Source organism: Gavialis gangeticus, unplaced genomic scaffold (assembly GCF_001723915.1).
Source record: "Gavialis gangeticus isolate Ggan-Ray unplaced genomic scaffold, GavGan_comp1, whole genome shotgun sequence".
NCBI lineage: Eukaryota > Metazoa > Chordata > Crocodylia > Gavialidae > Gavialis > Gavialis gangeticus.
In genome coordinates, this window is record NW_017729025.1 from 83,199,012 (window position 1) to 83,219,931 (window position 20,920).

The 20,920-nt window shown below is 43.4% G+C and overlaps 1 protein-coding gene across 1 annotated transcript in view; it reads left to right on the forward strand.

Annotated features, from left to right (window-relative positions):
* Positions 1–16,475, forward strand: part of ITPKA (inositol-trisphosphate 3-kinase A) — a gene marked incomplete at its 5' end in the record, with an annotated part of 71,312 nt that extends 54,837 nt beyond the window's left edge. Inside the window, 4 exons of the mRNA XM_019519933.1 lie at positions 2,016–2,220; positions 9,497–9,598; positions 10,733–10,804; positions 11,647–16,475. Of these exons, the coding sequence (XP_019375478.1) occupies positions 2,016–2,220; positions 9,497–9,598; positions 10,733–10,804; positions 11,647–11,850 (583 nt within the window). The remainder of the gene's footprint in view (positions 1–2,015; positions 2,221–9,496; positions 9,599–10,732; positions 10,805–11,646) is intronic.
* Between the last annotated feature and the right edge of the window lie 4,445 nt (positions 16,476–20,920).

The following is a 20,920-nucleotide window of genomic DNA, read 5'->3' on the forward strand; positions in this document are numbered from 1 at the left end:
AAAAAAAAAAAAAAAAAAAAAAAAAAAAAAATGTGCCTGAGTCACTGTCAATTCATTAATCTTTGAGAACACAGTCATTGAGAAAACGAAGAGTAAAATTCCCTTCCTCAAACATGAGTAACTAACAAACAACGTGGCAGTCCATTTCCAGAGCTCAAATGAGTCCAGTGACTGCAATGATTCCTGCTGTGGCAGACGCTCATTAGCCAGCCCCAAGGCTCAGAGATCACTAGCATGAATCCCTTTGCCATCCTGGTACTTCTGCTGCTGCTTGCCATGTTCTTCAGAATATCAGCTTGTGTATTAAAAAAGTAGTTTTTTTGTTTTTTGTGTTATGAAGAAAGCCTCAAAAATGTGAGCCATATGTTGATAATAAATAGATGGTCTGCGGAGAACTTGGATCAATAGATCTGGGAGTTGTGAACTAGGGCTTACTCAGATGCTCCGTGGCAATGATGTAGATGACATTGTTAATCATTTCCTCCATGAGCTCATCTTTGCTCAACTTTTTCTCCTTGAGTTATTGGATTATCTGTAAACTGAGGTATCTAACACATGGGCAGTGTATGTCAGCCTTCACAAGCAGGTTAAGTACCTCAAGGAAGCTGTTAATGTGTTACCTTGAGGTAAAGACATCTAGTGCAAACCTGCCCACAATAAAGAAGGGGGAGACTTATGCCACCCCCTTGAAGGAGGAGTCAAGCCCAAAACACACAGCCCCTGGACATATTTAAGGAGTGCTGAGGGCGAGGACAGCTCAGAATATCCACTGAGGCATCGAGGTCATTCACAGTCCTATTTTGAATAACTTCTTGATCAACAGTAAGTGGCAACTCCCTCATGCTGAACATAGTTTACAGGTGGAGTTTGGAAATTAGCTGCAGGGCTTTTTCTACATGCTGTTTGAAATGTACAGCCTCAGCTGGCTTCAGAGGCCTGGAAAACCAACTGTGACTCTGAGCTGAGAGAGGTTTTCATCAGGGCTGTGTGAAGCTTCGGTTGCTGATTCGATTTGGAGGAGATTTGGCCCAATTTCGGTGACCAAATCTCTGAATCCGAATCAAATCAGGAGACCCATTAATCTCTCCGAATCAAATTGGAGGCTTCCTGGCCACTGCCGGATCTGGTGCCGAGCATGCTCCTGTGGGATGCTCCATCTGCCCCCCCATTGTAGCATTCACGAGCCACACCTGGTAGCTCAAGATACATAGAAACAACATAAAAAGCTGTGTCTATGGCCAAATCATTGATTCTCTGAATCAGAATCAAATCTTCAGATTCAGCTGAATCAAATTGGGACAATGAACCAAATCAGTGAATCAAATCGCGGTCCCCTGAATTGGGCCAAATCCAAATCAAATATAAGAAACCCTCACTATTCACGGGTTCGGCATTTGCGGTTTCAGATATTTGCGAATTCCAAACCCGCATTTTAAATACACTCTATACGCTTACAGGAGCTCCTCAGTGCTTACTGCTGCCAGGCTCCTGCTGCTGCACTCCCACTGTTGCTGCTGGAGCAGTGCCCGCCCCCCACCCCAGCCACCAGGGGCACTGCATTCATGAACACAGTACCTTATTTGTGGATTTTGCCATTTGCAGGGATCACAAGAATGTATCCCCTGTGAATGGTGAGGGTCACCTGTACTGCCTGCTTTGCATACCCCTAGTTTTCAGGTTCTATTAGACTTATCCCTTCTTGGTGCTATTGCATTTGATCTGTCTGAGATTTGCTGTGATAAGACCATCCTGTGTCATGGTGCAGAATTGAAATCGAGCATTTATCCCACAGTATAAGCAGGAGATGAAAGTTGTAGTTAGAAGGCAACAGTAAGAGCAAGGACTGAGAATTGGCATTATAGAGTCTGCCATTGACTCGTTAAGTAACGTTGGGCAAGTCATTTGGTCCTTGTTTCTCAGTTTCCCTCTCTCTAAAATGGGGGTGATGATAATTCTTAGCTTTCTCATATGTGTGCAGGGAGTTATCAGTCTTGCTCCCTCTGATGTTTTTGCAGGACATACCTAGAGGAAGAGTTGGCTAAAGCTCGTGAAAAGCCAAAGCTCCGTAAGGACATGTACAAGAAAATGATTGAAGTGGACCCTCTTGCACCCACAGCTGAGGAGAATGCACAGCATGCTGTGACCAAGCCTCGTTACATGCAGTGGAGGGAGACCATCAGCTCCAGTGCCAACCTGGGCTTCAGGGTTGAAGGGATTAAGGTGAGCAGACTCAGCTTTTTGCCTGCTCTGATGGTTAATCAACATGTTGTTATGCAGCATCAGCCTGGTTGCTAAAGAGATAAAGTGAGACTACTAGCTGGAGTCATACTGGGTTTTTTTTCTTTTTTTCTTTTGTGGCTTTTTAGCTTCTCTGGTAGATATAAGAAAAGCACCATGAGACGTGAAAAACACCAAACCCACTAGAAGCACATTAACCACACTGTGAACAACAACAGGAACTTTATAAAGTGAAACCAGATAGCTCTGCACTGTAAACGGAATGAAAGTGAAATCAAAGTGTGGGGGAATTCTGAACTGATGGACTGCTGTCTTCCCTTGCTGCACAGCAATTACCTTCTCCCACAAGCCATCCTGAAAGCATACTGCTTTATTCTGAGCAAATTAGAGGGAAGCAGTTCTTCCCATGTTGCCAATGCAATTGGAAAATATTAGCAGGACGTGATATAGCTTTCTTGGAATCTGGGTGTCCCCTTCTTCAGAAATTGAAGGTGTTAGGTATTGGAAGGGAAACCAGAATAGACCCAGAGCTGCAAAGGTGAATATGTTTGGCACAGCTGTAACACATCCCTCTCCTTCCCTGAGACAAGCAGGTGTTCATCCATATAGGCCATTATGTTACTTTAGAGTCATAGAAGAACCCAGGCAATCTACACTGTCAGGTCCTCAAGCCATCATGTTTGCCCTACTTATACCCTGCAGGAGTATCAGATGCGTAGCTTCAGAACAAGGTTCCTTCCTGGCCTCCAGATACTGGCAATATCTGGCTGAGTTACTTAAGAGTGGACCCAGAGGCAGGCCTCTGCCATTTTCCTCATCCAGCTGGTATAGACTGATTTCTTCTGAGGTTGAACTAGTTTTCTGGACTACTTTGGATTCTTTCCTATGGTCAAGTATGGTCTGATGTGATGGCTGTCTTCTGCATGGCACATGGATGCTCAATCTTGTACCTCACATGAACACTGACAATTTATTTTTAAAAATGTTAAGGTAACATGTAAATGACTCTTCATGGTGAGATGGTCACTGTCTATCAGGGTTTATCACCCTCTGCTGTACAGTTTGACTCCAGGACATTTACCAAATCATGTCCCCACTGTACAGCAGTTTATAGATTTCATGTGTTTAGCTAAGATAATGTAAGTGGGATTTCTGGTGTAATCCTGCTTTGGCTTTTGAAGCCTAGGTGGATGAAGGATGAATAAACAAAAACAAAAGGGCATGATAAAGTCCTTTTAACTACCCATTTTTTCTATTTCTTGCCAGTGCTTTCTTCCTTCTACATTCACAGTCTACCCTGATTAAGCCCCCAGCTTGTGCAGTGGTAGGCTTTTCCACACTGCTCTGCCCAACTGGCTTAGGACTGAGTATGCTCCTTCAGAAATGACTTGGTGGTGGATTCTTCTCTTGATGTAGGGTTTGTGCACTTGATTACTGGGGGGAAATTCTGGGACTTGCATCTCTTCTCAGATGCTTTTTATGAGTTTAAATTCTTTGTGATTAACCTTTTACCACTTGGCATTTAATAATGTTGCCAGTTGTCTTGAAAAATGGGTTAAGGAGGGACCTTGAGAGGTCACTTTGTCCATCTTGATGCCCTAAGGCAGGATCAGCCAAACCTAAATGGACTCCTGACAGGTTTGTCTAACCTGTTCTTAAAAACCTTCAGTGATTGAAATTATACAGCTGCCCTAATTAATCTGTTCAAGGGCTTAAATATCAATCCAAAATGTCCCTTGCTGCAATTTAAGCCCCTTATTTGTCCTGTCCCCAGTGAACCTAGAGAACAGTTTAGTATTTTCCTTTTTGCAGCCATCTTACATATTTGAAGACGCAACAAAAGTCTTCCCTAGTCTTTTTCTTGAGGATAAACGAGCCAAATTCTTCCAGGCTTCCCTCATAAATCGTACTACTTAGATCTGTAATCAGTTTTTGTTGCTTCATCTGGAATTTCTCTGATTGATCTATATCTTTGTTGAAGTGTGGTGTCCAAAACTGAATGCCGTGCTCTAGCTGAGGCCTTACCAGCACAGAGTAGAATGCATTGATTACTCTCTATCTTTTTTGTTTAGGTATTCCCGTATGTTTGCTTTTTTGCCACAGGTTGCTACTAACCTGTATGCAGTTTGTGACCCACTATAATTCCTGTTGTTTTTTTCCTGAGGAGCTGCTTCCCAATAAGCCATTTCCCTGTTTTTTATTAGTACTGTTGACTGTTTCTGATTGCGATACCATGTACTTGTTCTTATTGAATTGCATCTTACTTATTTGAAAAAAATTCTCCCAATTCCCATTTGAAACTTGGTCTTTAGTTCTCTGGGATGCAAGTGATACCATTTTTGTACATGTCATATCTGCAGAGATACCAACTGTCCAGTGCATTTTGGTCACGACATATGATATGTGATGGTGCTTATACTGGACCTTTGTATATGACTGGAACTGTGGGAGCAAGGGGCTGCATAGTTGCTGTTCCTCTGCACAGGGAATCAAAGGGGAGGCTCAGTTTGCTCCTGGAGTTAGTTCTTAAACATCTTGCTGGCTGATTTTGTAGAATCATGCAGAAGTAGCTATGGAAGGGACCTGCAGAGGTCATCTTGTCCAGCCCTCCTGCCTGAAGCAGGATCATCTCTATCCAAACTGTCCTATACAATGCATAATCTAAACTCTGCATAAGACTACTGTCAACCCTGATGACACAGACCTAACACCCTAAGTTGCCACAGGTAAAGCAGGCAATGTCCTTTAGCAGCCAATGTCCTGTGTATATGAAATATTGTCGATACGTGCTCAAGAGATCGTAGATAGAAGGCCACACTCCCTGCTGCAGAAGAAGGCCTGAATCCTCACAGTCCATACCATTTTGACCATGGGGTAAAATTCCTTCCTGACCCCAAATATGGCAGTCGGTCTGTCCCTGAGCAGAGGGGCAAGGCTCCTCTAGCTAGCAACCTCCAACTTTGTTCCCAGTAGGAGCACTGATGCATCCCAGTTGGGCTCCAGCCTTGGCTGTAGCCTACAACCAATGCCTCTGAGGAAGGTTTAAAAACACCCTGACATGTAGCAGAAAATGGGGGATGGGGACAACTAGCAAAGCCCAGAAGCATGGGAAACACCCATAACAGAACACAGGTATAGCTGTGTGTAGATCATCCCTGCCCATGGCTGTCCAACTGCTTCTTGAACACCTTCAGTGATGGAGAATCCACAACTTCCCTAGGCAGTCTGTTCTTATGTGTGTGCGGGTGTGTTTAAGGGAAGAGAGGAGGAGTACTTTACCTCCTTAATAGAGTCTGCATAATGTTGCCTGGAGTTTCTCCTGGAGCAGGGCAGTGCCTACATCTGATCTAGAATATCGAGCATTTAGATGGGTCTGTAAAATGTTCAGTGCGTTCCACCTTCCTTTTATCTTCATGACAGTCCTCTGAGGTAGGTACCTCAGTGGGCCCCTTTTAAAAAAAACTGAGGCAGAGAAGTGAGATGAGTTGTCTGAATCCCTATTTACAGTCGAGTCAGGTCACCAAGCAGTCATTCCGATGCTATGACCTCTAGGCATTTCTGGTTGTAAGCATTATATAGAAGTGCAGCCTGGTCATATGAAGCACTTGTCCGTCATGTGACATCCTTGTCTTGTTTTTAATGGAGCAGTTACAGTTTTTTGTATCCTCAGTTTAGTGAAATCTAGCTGCATAGGTCCTCATTTTGGAAGGCGAGCCTATAGGGTGCATAAAGAACTAGTTTTGCCATCTAGTGGTTGGTCAGAGACCATCGCTCAATAAAATAACCTTTGTCTCAATACAGAAATAATTTGGTTTAACTCCTTCAGTTCCTTATGTCTTGTGTTGTCAGGGTTGATTGTGTAACTTTGCTAAGAGATTAGATTATGGATTTGTATAGGATGGTTTGGATACAGATGACCCTGTCTGAGGGAGGGGGTTGGGCTAGATGACCTCTGGAGGTCCCTTCCAGCCCTGCTTCTCTCTAATCTGTTTCAGTCGCTTTCATTTCCCCACGCCATATGCAGGAAAAAGTGTAAGTCTGAGTTAATTTTGCCCTTTGTCAGTTAATTCTGTTGTACTGCATTTGTCTTGCATGGTTCTTGCACAAGAGGCAGGTGGAGCCTATTTAGTTACCTTAGACCATGTGACACTCAATCTCTGAGTCTGGAAACCTCAGAAACCAAGAGGCTTATCAGAGTTGGAGCCCTGTGATTAGCTTTAGAATTAATGGTTTCTCTGTTAGTGTAATGCAGGGGTTGGCAACATACAGCCTACAGGCTGGATCCAGCCTGCAGAGCTGGAAGGCTTTGCCTGTGTCAGCAGCTATGCTCACACCAGGCCAGGCACTGAGAAGCTGTGCTGGGACTGAGCAGCTTTCAGCTGCACCTGCACTGCTGCCACTTCTCCCTTCCCTCCTGGCCCTAGTCTGACATGGGCTGGGTGGTTTTGGCAGCACGTCAGTGGCAGAGGGCATTCCCTGTGCCCGCACCAAGTCCACGCAGCCGAGAGCTGTGCCTGTGCTGCTGCTGTTTTCCCCCACCCCATTCTAAGTCCCTAGTAGGGGTGTGGGTTTAGCATCTGAGACCATGGGAAGCTGTGCCAGGGCCAGGCAAATGCACCACTGTTGTTTCTTCCTTCTGTTCCCTCCCCTCTGTTGTGGTGTGAGCACAGCTTCCAGCCAGTGGAGAGCTTCTCTGGGGCTGGGCAGCTTCCAGCTGTGCCCACGCTGCAGCCAGGGTGGGGGGAGCTGGGAAAACTGTCAGCGGTGCAGACACAGTTTTCACATACCTGGTCCCAGCACAGCTCTGCATGGGTTTTAAGCTGTGTGTTGCACTACAACCAGGGAGAAGGATGCTAAGGGAAGTCAGTGCAGCTGCATAGGCATATTCAGAGCTTGTGCTGATGTTATTTAATAGCAGGCCTGGTCTTTAGTATACTCTACTTATGTGCGCATTGGATACGTGGAGAATTAATTTAACTGAATAATGCAACATTACTCCACTTAACTGAATAAATGGTAAAACTAGGACCCTTCAATTTCAAGTCTTCAAAAGCATCCCAGAACTGCCTAGTTTCTGTCAAATTCCAGGTGTAAGAGAGGGGTAAGGACCCTGAGAAACAAGGTAAGGAGCCTCAATGAGGTGCAAAAAGGTTAGCGCAAGCTGTTGCTGTTAGTTCATGAGTGCATATTCTGGGTTAGTGCAAAGCTTTTTTTCAGTCCTGCTATGCACTTGAAGAGAGTGCACTATAACTCAGAGGTGGACGTGTACTTAAAGAAAGCAGAAAGGCAGTAATCACAGTTGGCATTCCTCAGCTAATTGCTTCAGGGCAGCACAATCATAAAGGCATTTCTAAAAGATAAGGGAACCAGGTAACTTGTGTATTGAAATAGTAAGAACAGAGCAGCTATGTAAGATAAGATGAAAAGTGTATGCATTTTCTTAGTAAACTTCCTTCCACTGGTATTTTGCTGGTGCCATGGGAGTCCAAGCATATACAGCTAGCATACTGTTTAGACAGCAGTCTGAAATTCAAAACCTCTCCCTACATATTTGTGCACCACATTGGTACAGCACTTCAAATGGTTTCTAAATCCAACTGCCTACGTCCTATACTTCCCTTGCATAACTTACACATGTCTTATCAGACTAACACAGTCTTGGGATAAAGTCAGTTTATTCTGTTGCAAGATAGTCTGTTAAGTGGGAGGGTGTTATGCATAGCTGTGCCATACAGTCAGTTAACTCCCCTGCATGATAATCCTGAAAACTTTGCAGTATTAGTTGGGCCAAATTTGGCTGTAATGTAAATGGTGTACCTGCTTAGAGCAGAATTGTATACAGTCTTAGTGCAATAACTTTATCTTGTAGGGAGAAGACATACTTTCTGTGTGTGGCTGATCTACTCCTATAATGGAAATGATGAATTTTGTTGGATTAATACTAGAGATCTGCTTTGGTAACACTGCAGCATTTAATACAAGTACTAGACAACTGCATGTCAAGAATCACTGGGGGGGACACTGCCACCCACAACCCCATGCTGGTGCCTCCGAGGAGCAGGGGGGTGGGAAGTTTGCTCCACCATCCCCTCTGTCCCCCTCTGCAAGCACCCTGTGCTGTTGCTGCCTCCAGCGCTGTTGGCCTCACCCCCCTCCATGGCCCTACTCGGAGGCAGTGGCAGTGGCAGCGCGGGGTGCTGGCCTTGCCCACCCTCACCCCTCCTGCCCTGTCCCCACTGTCATGGCGGTGCTCTGCACTAGTTGTTTCACTAACCAATCAGTGTGCTTCAAGAGCATTGCAGACTGGCAGACGGACTCAGCCCTTTATTATGTAAAAATAAGCTGCTACCTACTGCTGTCATCCTGTGTCATGCATGTATGCCCTTAACATATATATTCATGTCACATGGACATGATGACATGTTGAAACGCACACAGAAATGCACATGCCCATTGTGTGTCAACATATGTTTGGACTTTCACAGCCTTCTCATATATGTACACCAAAAACAAACAGGCACATCTCTCACATTGTCATGAGCTATTGCATCTCAAACACCTAGATAATCCAAGTTTTCACCAGGACCCAATTAAATACATGCATGCACACCTTTTACCTTGCAAAATTGCACACACACTGTACAGTGACAGTGTCTGATGCACAGATACTTCCAAACACAAGCTTTTATTATCTGCAAAAAAATTCTTGGTTCTGTGACTCTAGGACACACTAATATTAGGGGGTGTTTTATTGGGGAATGAAAGACCTGACCCACAGGCCGGTGGTTTCTCCACTGAGAGATGGGTTAACCCAGGTCAGGTTTGAGAGCCCACAGGATGTTCCTCTCCTTGCACCCCTCTCTGTCCTCCCCCCAGACATTCACACAGGTATTGGGGATACTTGTGTCTGCCTAGAAGTGAATGCAGCCAAAGAAGTCCCCACAGTCATCCCTTCACATGTTGCAGGTTTCAGTCGCTCATGAAGTGAGAGGGAAAACCTTTGCCCAGGCTAGTGATATTTGAGAGGTCTTTTGAAACCACAGTCAACAGGAAACCAAGCACTGTTCAAATGCCTTCAGTCTGCCTTTCGGTCTCCACCCCTCCAGCTCTTGCTTGATTTATCTTCGCTCTTCCGGCTCAGCCACCCACTTGTTGATTAATGAGAGAGAAACCGAGCTGTTGATGATTCAGGAGATTCATTACTCAGATGACTGAGGCATGCAGTATAAACCCCTCTCTTGGTTTGTTTTTTGTGCAGAGGGCTGATGGGACTTGTAACACAAACTTCAAAACGACCAAGACACGGGAGCAAGTTTTCCAGGTTTTCATGGAATTCATTGAAGGCAACACAGTAATACTGGTAAGTCTTGACCTCTGAGAAGTACTAGTACCTGGTCAATTCAGCCCCCTTGCTGACATGTGACCACAGCTCCCTCCAGTAGACAAGATCCCCTTGAAGCTTTCAGGGGAGAAAGGTGATTACACAAGTGGAGTGGAGATGGGGAATTGTTGGGCTTGTGGGAAATGACTGGGAGAGATGATCTTACAGCAGTTGTGGCTGGTAATGACTGAGCATTTTCACCATAAACACTTTGAGTCAGCAGAAAGCAAGGCAAGCATGTATTTTGCCCAGTGCTGCCAAGCAAGGTGGACTGTAATGCAGGGTGTTGGTGCAGTAACAAACCACTCTGATTTGCAAACTAAATGTAAAGAAAATAAAGCCAGTAAAAGGGGAGAAGATGAAGCTTGATGGTGTGTTGTGCTTCCATGGGTGAGATATAGCTTAAGAAGCAACTCTGTACTCTCACTCTCAAGGACAATATCAGCCTCTCTTCTTCTGGCCTGTGACGTGGTCTTCGTATAGCCTCATAACCTCTGTTATGGCTTGGGAACTTCAAAGGATGCTACTACATTCCCCTGCCATGCAGTGGTCATCCCAGGGAAATGCCTGCACTTCAGAGTCAGTATGCCTGGAAACGGGACAGCATTTGAGGTGCATTTTTCCTAGTTATCAGAAGTGCTAGGCCATTTGATAAGTTCAACAGGCTTCAAATTTCCCCGTATTCATCCTGCCCTGATGCAGTCTGATTTCATTATTTCATAGATTTCATTTCATGGTCTTTTCACGGTGAAAAGAAAGGAGTTGCATGAGCCTAGCCTTCCCTCTTTCTGAAATGAGGGATCCAGAGAAGCCTCAAGAACCTGACTTTCTAGCCAGGTGACTACTGCCTCTTTCAGAACTAGGCAGATGAGTTTGTTGGGATTCTGACACACACCTTTATTTGAGGCCAGGCAGTCCTGTCTTTCCACACTGTCTCCTTTTAAGAATGGGCAACTTATCAAATATATTGTTTAGAGTAGTTTTCAAATGATGTATCTGTCAATCTGAAGTATGTCTGCCTTAGAATAAAAAGTCATGATGACAACCCATGGAAACAGAATATCGTTCTCTACCCCTGACCTAAATGCCTGCATTTTATCCCTCTTCTTCCAGAAAAAATACCTCAGACGTCTGCATGAAATCCGCACTATCCTTGAGTCCTCAGACTTCTTTAAACGACATGAGGTGAGCTGTAGGTGAATGCACACTGTATGCGACTCGTGGCTGCCTCAGCTTACCATTCAACTGCCCATTCAGAATAATCTGCTGGCTAGAGAGAGGTATAGGGAAAGTATTTAAGAGGAAGAAACTAATGCACGTGAACTACACATGACCACAAATTCTTCTTCCTCATATCATCTAGGTTGAGAGGGGACAAATCTTTTAGTCCCAGTTCCACTTGGCAGAAGTCACTGTAGGGGATGGCATACTATCTTTGGCTTCATACAGCTATTCTTGTCTTGCTCCTTTGGGAGTCATTGTAGGGGTGCTGGTGGGTGGTACAGATATAGTGCCCAGTTCTGATTTTCACATGGTTGATCGGCGCAAGTTTCTTAGCTTATCTGGCATTGCTGCAGAAAAAGTAATGTTACTGGGACGGACACAGTGTCAGATTCATTACTACAGTTTCAGCTTAGAGATGTGACTGCTTGTTTTATATTGGTCATAATTTTGTGCTTAACCACTGGCAGTTTTTTTTTTTCTACTTGCTCTTTGATTTGGACTGCAGTTTCTCTTCAAAAGTAATTGCTGTTCTCTCATGAATCCACCTAATTAAGCCACAGTGCCAGTGAGCTGAAGAATTACTTCTTTGCTGGGGTTTCTTTCACCCTTCATTCTTATTTCTGGACAGTGCAGGCATGTTGTTTTGAGCAGCTTGGACCACAGGTTATCAATGTACAGGCAAAGCAGCCCAGCAGTCTGTGTGGCTGCAGGTCACAGTGACTTGCTCTTGGCAGGGTAGATTAGAAGACTGGGGGAGATGTTAATAACTTTTTGATCATATCCACCTGATTTCTGTCCTGCAGGTCATTGGAAGTTCACTACTCTTTGTGCATGATAGCAACAGGAATGCCAATGTGTGGCTGATTGATTTTGGAAAGACCACCCTTCTTCCCGATGGGCAGACTTTGGACCACAGGATCCCCTGGCAGGAAGGCAACCGGGAGGATGGGTACTTGTTGGGATTGGACAATTTGATTGATATCTTGGAAAGTATCACCGAAAGATGAGAAGACTGGCACAAACTCACAGAGCTGCTTTCTAACCTACCACTGTACTGGGATCTGCCAGTTAAAGGGAGGCCTCTTAAACTCCCTTCAAACTCTTGGGTTATTGCATTGCAGAGGGAGCTGCTTTCAGAACCAGACTAAATGATCAAAATGTCTCTGCACGGCCCTCTGTGAAACAGAGTGACTTGGGATTGGTCCTCAGTGCATCTTACTAACTTCATATTGGTCCTCAGCAGTCTCCAAACTCAGGAACCAAACCAGTATGAGTCCAGGAAGTTTGTATAGTAGATCAGAGTGACTCTGGTGTCAGATCTGCCACAGTGACTAAATTGCCATTTAATGAACCAGCGCAAAGGCTAGGCTGCTTTGGGGTGTGGTGAGGGATAAACAGAATTCTCCAGTGAATGGCTGGATTGTTTCCTCCAAGTCCCATCTTGCTGTGTATGCCCTAGATCAGGCAGGTCCAGCCCCAGCTGCTATATTACATTACAGGGGTATACAAGGTGGGAAGTGAGGTCTAGGAATCACTGGGCCAAGGGGTGTGATGGTTATTAGCGGTGACTGCATAAATATGTGCACATGACAGCTGCTGTTAACTTTTATTTCTGCTCCCTCCTCCTCCTTACCTGCATTTCTGTCAGAGAACATCCTGACCCCTTTTTCAGATCCCTTTCAAAAAAATTACAAGCACTCCAGTAGGAGCACGATATCCCATTGCCTCTAACAATGCTGACTTTTCAACTGGGTAGGATGTTGCAGAAGCCAGTGATGCAATGCTGGCTTCTTGTAACTGGATGGATAGTAGCAGCTTTTTAGCCACGGGTTTGGAGGACAATTCTTTTTCCAAAGCATTTCTGGAGACAAAATGGGATCCCTGTAAATTCTAGTAACCCAGTGCTCAGCATGTTGCTTTACACCAAAGCTTTGGCTCCTCCCATATGTGGGACACATCTTTTGGGTGTCCCATTCATCCTTTTACCCCACTGTGCTTCAGTACATAGACTGCCTGGCAGAGATCAGGAAATAAATGTTTCTCCATAAATAGCATTGCACAACTGATGAGATGGTTTACAGGCATTTTTTTCTCTAAAGCATTAGGTATCAGCCATTTTGGAAAGCAGGATACAGCATTAGCTAGAGAAGAGATCTAATTGATCTGTCCTGTCCCCTGATCTATGACTGGGGCTCCTAGGTGCTATCCCCAATACACATACCTTTAATATCCCTGGGCCAGATCATATTCCACTTAACAGGTGTCCAAGTGTGATCCTATTCCACCTCATTTGAATCCTTGAAAAACTTTTCACGTGCCTACTTTTTGGAACATGCCATTATCTTAGCCTTAAGACTAAGTCACAAGAAACAGCAAGAAGAAGGTGAGGATTTATCCATCTTCTGTGTTAATCTTTTCCCCATGACTTGAGCAGGATGGAATAGGATGGCATTTGGGCAGTAAGTCCACTTAGGTGTCTAATAAGTGGAATAGGATCTGGCCTCCTGTGTTCATCCCATATGTAATTCTAATTTTAGCCATGTGACAGTGCAGTTTCCAAGGTGACACTCAGTCACAGAACAAGTCTGTGCTGTTAAGACTTGATTTAGAGTTTAAAAGTGGCTAAGCAACATAAATGGAGTAGAAGTCACTCTTGTTAATACAGTCCAGATTGGAAGGGATTTTGGCAATTTTTGGAATACCTGAAAGTAGTTGCATGCTTGAGTAGGAAATCACTACACCAGCAATCATTGCAAAATGGGGCAAATGAGACCATTTATAGCTACATGTATGTGTGATGGTTGGAACCAGGGCTGAGAAGCTTACGATAACTTTTAAAGGAAGCCACTGATTCGTGTACTGGGGATTGGAGGCTACTTAGTATTGTTAAAGTTATTTTCATTACAGTGAAAAAAGAATTGGTGTTAAAAATGCTATCCTTCTCGGTTATGAATGAGCTCAGTCTCATACAGTCGCATACTAAGGAACAGCATTGGGAGCAATTAAATTTGTCAACATTTCTCACCAAATAATGGCTTAAAATCTGACTTCCTTTTTAAGTATTGTAAACTTAAACCTGTTCTATGTGAATTATTCACTTGGACTTTTCACATGGTTTGTGTTCAGTGAAAAGAATTATTATTGATCTGAAAAATATAGGTTTGCTTCAAAAAGGACTGGATTTCAAGGAACTTAGACTTTTTCAAGCCAAAGTGGTCTTTATTCAGAAAGCAGGCATGCTTTTATTCCAGAAGTCTCTAAATTGTGAAATTCTGTAAGGTAGCAAATGGGTCCATAGTGAATGTTATGAGAGAAAATGTTTTCCTATTATCCTGCAACCCAGAAATGGATAGTTTTGCTGCCAGTAAGTAAACAGAATGGGTGATAGATTAGGAAATACAAGTAATTCTCTGCCACTTGCATCCAAAAGTTCTTACTGGAATGAGTTACAGAACACCCCCTTAATGTACCTTTGTTTTCAAACAGCCTAATGGGGTGGGGGAGGCAAATGTAATAAAACTAGAGAAATTAGAGAACTACTTTAGGTCACATGGTTTATCTCCCTGCAATTGCAAAACTTTTCCCTAACGCACATCTATTAGTACCCTATTTTGTCTAGTTTTAATTGGCATAAGAGTTAAACTTATTTTCTCTATTACTATACGTACCAGCAGGCGGGGTCCATGCAACCTGTTGCTCTAGGGGAGAAAGAATTGGTGATGAATTTTCTGTGAACAGAGTTTGAGAAACAGAGGTAGGTTGATCAAGTTCTTGAGTTTGTTAGGTCCACTGTACATTTGTACACTTCCAACCACCAAGGAAAGGCAACATGTAAACAGTGGTCCCAAAAGTGCTGTTAGCCAAAAAAGGGTGTTTGGCAGTGCAAAACCTCAGACAATTAGGACAATATTTCTCCTACTTCTGTTCTGCATAGAAAGTAATTCATGCCTGTGAATTAGTTGAAGAGGACAACAAAAAGAATAGCATTACTACAAGAGGCACTGGGCTATGAAACTAAGTCCAGTTCAATATGACAGTTGTAGCAAGGTTGTCCTTTTTGGCTCATCTCAGGACTTGTGCAGAAGAGTCTGTTAGGAACCTCAGTTTTTGCCAGTATTGTTTTTCAGGCATGTACAGGTTGCTTAAAGCATGCCCAGAAACACTTAAGTCTATCCTTCTTTCTTGTGACAAAGTATTTAGCAGAATTTGCAGATTTGTTGGAATATGATGGCTGTGCTGTGAGTGCTTCTGCTGTGGCCTTGGACTTGTGACCTCTGGGCTGTCAACCATGAGCTTTAGCACCTGCGCTACCCCAGCCCTCACCTGGGTTCTGATGGTGCTGAACTGTTCAGCATACAGATCATGCTCAAGTCTTGTCACGGTCTACAAAATAGACATTCCTCCAACTCTCTCTCGTGCAGGGCCTGACCGGTAGTCATTCTTCAAGCCTTTGTGCTGCGCAGAACACAACCTTACAGTTTCAAAACCTTACTCATCTTCCACTTTCAAGGTGAATCATGTGGCAATGGAGTATTTTGGGATGGGGCTTTCTTAGTCCTTCCTGTTGAAGGTGTTCTGCTTTGCATGGTTTCAGTGAGACAACTCAGTGATGAGGACATTCTCCTGGCAAAGGGGAAACCTGAGTTTACTGAAGCAAGGACTGGAATAAAGTACATTATAGTGATAATGGTGCTGTCACCAACATCAGCTCCACCTCCCTCTATTGCCGCTCTTCAGGAATGGCTACTCTAGGCACTTACCTCCAGTTAGGTTCTCCCCTGCAGCCTAGAGTAAGGTGCTTAAAGTCTAGAAGGGGAAGGGCTTAAAACATCTCAGCATTTCCTGTAGTCTCACAGCCCAGTGCCCTGATTGTTGCAATTAGGTTTTCTGGATCCTGCTCTAAGGTGCTTCATTCTCCCCATGCATTGCAAAGGGAGCCTGGGAACCTGTCATGAGGCCATGAATTCAGCTAGGCAGCAAGGTGCTGGATAGTTAGGTGCTGCAGTGCTCCATGTTGAAGCACCTGTATTTCTTTAAGAAGCTATTCCCAGGTCTCCTAGATTATTTTCCATTTTTACTACTTGTTCTATGGCCATGGGCAACCCTTCTACGGCTCAGTTTCCCCATCTGTAAAATGGGAACAATACCTCCCTCACAGGGAAGGTGTGAGGCTTCTTTAATAAACGTTTGAGAGATAGGTGGGTGGAAGGTGCAATACAGAAAAAAATTAACAAAGAGATACTTCAAATGAATTTAGAAACAGTAATTTGTATAAACCCCTGAAGAAAGCAAGTACAAATTGAAGTCCCTTTCAAAATGTGATATGGTGGGGAGAATTTGCTTAGGACCTGATGCAATTTCTGTTGAAGTCAATGGAAATAATTATATGGGAGTTGGACCAAACCCTGAAATAGTTCAGAGGGCCCATGCTAATTTTTTTTGTATTATTACTACTGCTACTACTGTTGTTTTGTTACAAAGATGCTGAGATCAAATGGCCTGCATCCTTCCCTGTGCATCCTGTTTTTAACACTACAATGCAATGGCAACCATGGTCATTTTTGACATTCTGACTGTATTGGTTGAACATTTGTTTTTCTGAGGTATGTATGCTACCAAATAAATGAGATTGAAAAAAAAATACATGCTATATGATACTTGATGTGTGGATTCTTTTCCCTTCCTCTATGGAGAAATCCTTTGAGGGATTATTTCTCTGAGGGTTTTTTGTTAGACACCTTTTGAGTTGATTAGTCCTGGGAGAAAATGTTTTATGGATGTGCTTGTATTTTTAATGTTTTTATATTGCAAATTTTTATATTGGCTCTTCTGGGCAACATTCTACCAGAGCTTATATAGTATTGCTCTTTACTTAATCTAAGGAGTCTTTTTGATATGCAAGTTCTCCCATCTCATCCTATTGAAGGAAAAGCATGCATCCCAACATAAAAATATAGTAGATCTAATGCATCTTTCTCTAGTACTGTGAGAACAATGAATGATGATGTTTTCTTAACTGGTATCATATCAGGTGCTGTCATTTTGAATGTACTTGCACTCAAAATGAGCTCAATGCAGGAAATATTGTGTCTTTTGAAAGGGATGGCTTCTTTGAAGGAACTCGGAGGTGTGTTACATTTCCGTGTTAAGCACCTCTTAAACTGACTCAGTTATTTGAAGTAACGGGCCAGCTGGACCTGGTGACCTGCACACATCAGAACAACATCTGAATTCCATCCACTGAGTCTGATGCCTTCCAGAAAGAGATACTGAGGTGTTAGCCTCTGAAAATCTGCTTCAGTATCTTAGAGTCTAACAGTGAACAGCAACTGAGAGAAAATCCTCATCCCCAGAGCAGCTAATAAATCCTTAGAATTCCTTTGGCCATCCCCTGGAGTGACCCTATTTCGCAAGACATAGTTCTTTCCCTTTGTATCTAGATGGTATTAACTTTAAGGCAGAGAGAATCAAGCAGCCACTATTAGCATCTTTATTTGTGTTGCAAATATAGAAGTATACATTTATCCATTTTGAAATTTGCATAGAAGCAGGCTTGTTATCAACTACTTATTTACAGTGACCTGAAGGGCAGGTTGGCAAGCTGTGTTGCCATTCTGAGAAGTAACAACAAAATAAAAGCAATTCAGTTAAATACAAAGTGAAGAGGCTCTACAATGATGGTGGGGTCACCTGTAACGAGGGTGGAGTCTAGTGTTTCTACATATCAGAAAGAGAAATGCAGTTTGGAGGCCAGGTTCACTTGAGAACCTTTTGCTGGCACAGCTGGACCAGTCGGATGTGAGGTGGTGTGATCCCTGATCGACACATCTGTATAGATGCAATTATATTTGAAAAAAACTACACTTACCAGTGCAGCTTATTTTGCTAAGGCTGTGGAAAGTGAAGGACGTGATAGTAGAGGTAATGGGATAAGCTATACTTCCAAAAGGACAATTTTGCTGGTAGAAAGTGCATACGCACTGTAAGTGCTATGCTACTATAGTATAACTACCATTTGAGGACTCCAGGTAGAGACCTGGTGAAAAGTGGAAACCCAGAGCAAGAAAGAAACCTACCTCAGGACAGAATTCTGATGGTGGAAATGAGAAGGATATCTTAAATCAGAGGCATTTTAACTGCATCTGTATTAGGTGTGACTTGAAGATCCAAGTTCTATACAGAGAGAAGGAAGAAGGGGACGAGTAAAGGAAGGGAAAGATATATGCAGGAAAGAGAATAAAGAAATGTGAGAGAAGGAAGCAGAGAGGGGCAGAAAATTACAAAAAGATGGCAAATTACACTCCACCTTATTTTTTTGGTCTCTGTGTGTTACATTTTACAGAGGTGACTTTGTAACTGTAAGGCTCTACAAAGCAACATTATTAATCAATGCAGAGCAAGTAGGGATTCTATCAGAGAAAATTAGTTATATACATACCCACACACACACATCTATTAAAAAATAAATTGCTGGCTTAAGCTGTGTTAAATGTCAAAGCTGAACACAGATTTAGAAACCCATTTAGGAGAGCACACTATAGCAGTGGGTCTTGAACTTTTTAGACTCAAAGCATGCCTCAGAAAATTTCAGCTCTTAGTTTTCACTCAGTTTTTGACTACAGAAATATAATAGAACAATTCTCCTTTTACAAAGAGCACAGAAAGACCACAGCAGGTCAAAATGTTTTTAACACTGTGGATTTGAAATTTCTGGCTTTAGCTTGTGAATCATAATTGCACACCTAACTGCTTCTTTTGTGTGGCACCCTGTGGTACCATTGAAAGGCTCTCAAGGCACGCTGGGTTGCCGTGGCACTCTGGTTGAGAATCGCTCCACTATAGCATTCCTATGAGCAGCTGAATCTCCATCGCCAGTTGGTGCTGGAAAACGCTTTGTGGAAAAGGGTCTAAACCAACCCCCAGGACTCTGTGTTTGTTCCTCTACAAAATTAAATTGGTTTTGGCTTTAAACTGCCAAGCAAATCTAGCATAATGCAGCCAATATGGGTTTGTTCAGTCACTACTGATCAGAATTCTCTCTCCAAACTGAAGCTTTGTAAAACAAGATCTATAAATCTGTTGGGAAAGGAAGGATGTGGTGTAAGTTAATGGCATGGTTATTTTTTCATTAGCTGTATGGCCAGCTTTCAGACTACATGTACAACTTCAGTATCATCATAGGGATATTGTTAACATGCCTATCCTTTGGAGAGATTCCTCTCTGTCTTCATACATAACAGTGGGATTTTTCAAAAGTCAGTCATTCTCAAACTGTAGTCAGCAAACCCTGGCGTCTATGAGGCCCTGGTAAAGTAGCTTGCACCAGGTCTGGAGAGTGCACTCCGCGCCGTGTCCATTAAATATTTGATGATAAGGATGCATGGTGGTCTGCAAGAAATATTAAGGGCTGATAGTCCATTAGTCTACAAAGCTTGGGGACCACTGATCTAAATGATTTAGGAGCATATGTCCCATTACAAACTTAATGGTCTTATGGTGCTAAAGCAGAAGCTTTTGTTGTTAGTAAATACTCAATATGTGCAGATCTAGGGTCTCGCTTGCTCCTGACAGTAACCCTCCGGAACCCATCACACACATGAAGACAGTTTTTACCCAAGAAGGAAAAGTGGAGAGTGAAGTTTTTGCATTTGGATACTAGTATCTATGGTGATGGGTGCTTGAAAAATGTTGACTGTGATACTGTCACATAATGGGCTTATTCCTACCTCACATCCCAACCTCGAATCTGTTTTTATCACTAGTTCCATTTATAAAAGTATGGGTTAATCTGGGTCTCATGAAAGAGTGTAGTGGACCAGGAACTGGCTTGATCCAAGTATAATAAAGGAGGGTGCTCTACCAGGTTCTTTCCTCCCAGGTAAGTGATTAAAATGAATTAATTGGGGAGGGCATGCAATGGGCACACTAGCAAGTCAGTTATACAACGCCACAATAATGTGGGACAGCTTGTCTATCTTGAGTAGTTTCCATGACAGCTGAATTGCACCTAAAATAAAACTCTGTACTCTACTAGATGCACCTTCACCCCTGCAGTGAGGCGGCTGCAGAAGAAGAAAGGGCCAGGTCACTACTGTTAATGGTGGCAGATTATGGGATTTTTTGATACCTTATCTCTGGGGAAACAAGGTCTCCTGAAATATAAAAACAGCTGAAGGAAGTACAGAGACATTCCATCTCCTGGCAGGGGTAGGGACAGGTGCAATCAAAGGGCACTTATAGATGTGCTGGGGGGTGGAGGAGGGGCACTTTACTTAGCGCAGCCCTGAGAGCTCATCAAACGAGCTTTAGTTTAAAGCAACCTACTGCTCTTTTTCAGCACAGAGATGCTGATGCAAGTGATGCTAGAGCAGGGGTGGGCAAAATGCAGCCCGCAGGCCAGATGCGGCCCACCAGGCCATTCTATCCAGCCTGCGGGGCCTCCCCAAAATTTAGAAAATTAATATTTATGTGCCCCTGGCTACCTGTCATGCAGCCCTTGATGGCTTGCCAAAACTCAGTAAGCGGCCCTTCTCCTGAAATAACTGCCCGTCCCTGTGCTCGAGCATGGTAATTACAGCTTGTCAGAGCAGCCTCCCTGCATGTGTATAGGAGCCCAAGGTATACAGGTTCAAGTTGGTTATGACTGAGTGATAGTTTTTTTCTCACTGGCATATGATAGAGCTGGCCATGTAATGCTAGAAGCACGGTGCAAAACACTATGGTTATCCTTTGGGAGAAGGTGACCCAGCTGATCAAGTAGAGACTTGCACTGACAAGATCTAAGAGAAGTGAGATTACCCCATGCCTGGCTATGATACACCCATCAAAGCTGGAAGACTAAAATGAGTAAATAAACAGGCCTAAAGACCTCAGATAGGAAGAGTGGGAAGGTCATGGACAGAAACAAGGTCCCTGTTGAACAAAGGTTATTAGATTTCACTTACCCACCTGCATCCCCCAGCCTCTCTCTTAAGACAGTCCTACACACCTGGGGAAGACCCTGTGTCCTTATATGCCTTTAAGTCACATAAAGGGTCATAAAATATGGTGTATTATTTGTGGGCGTTCATGCACATT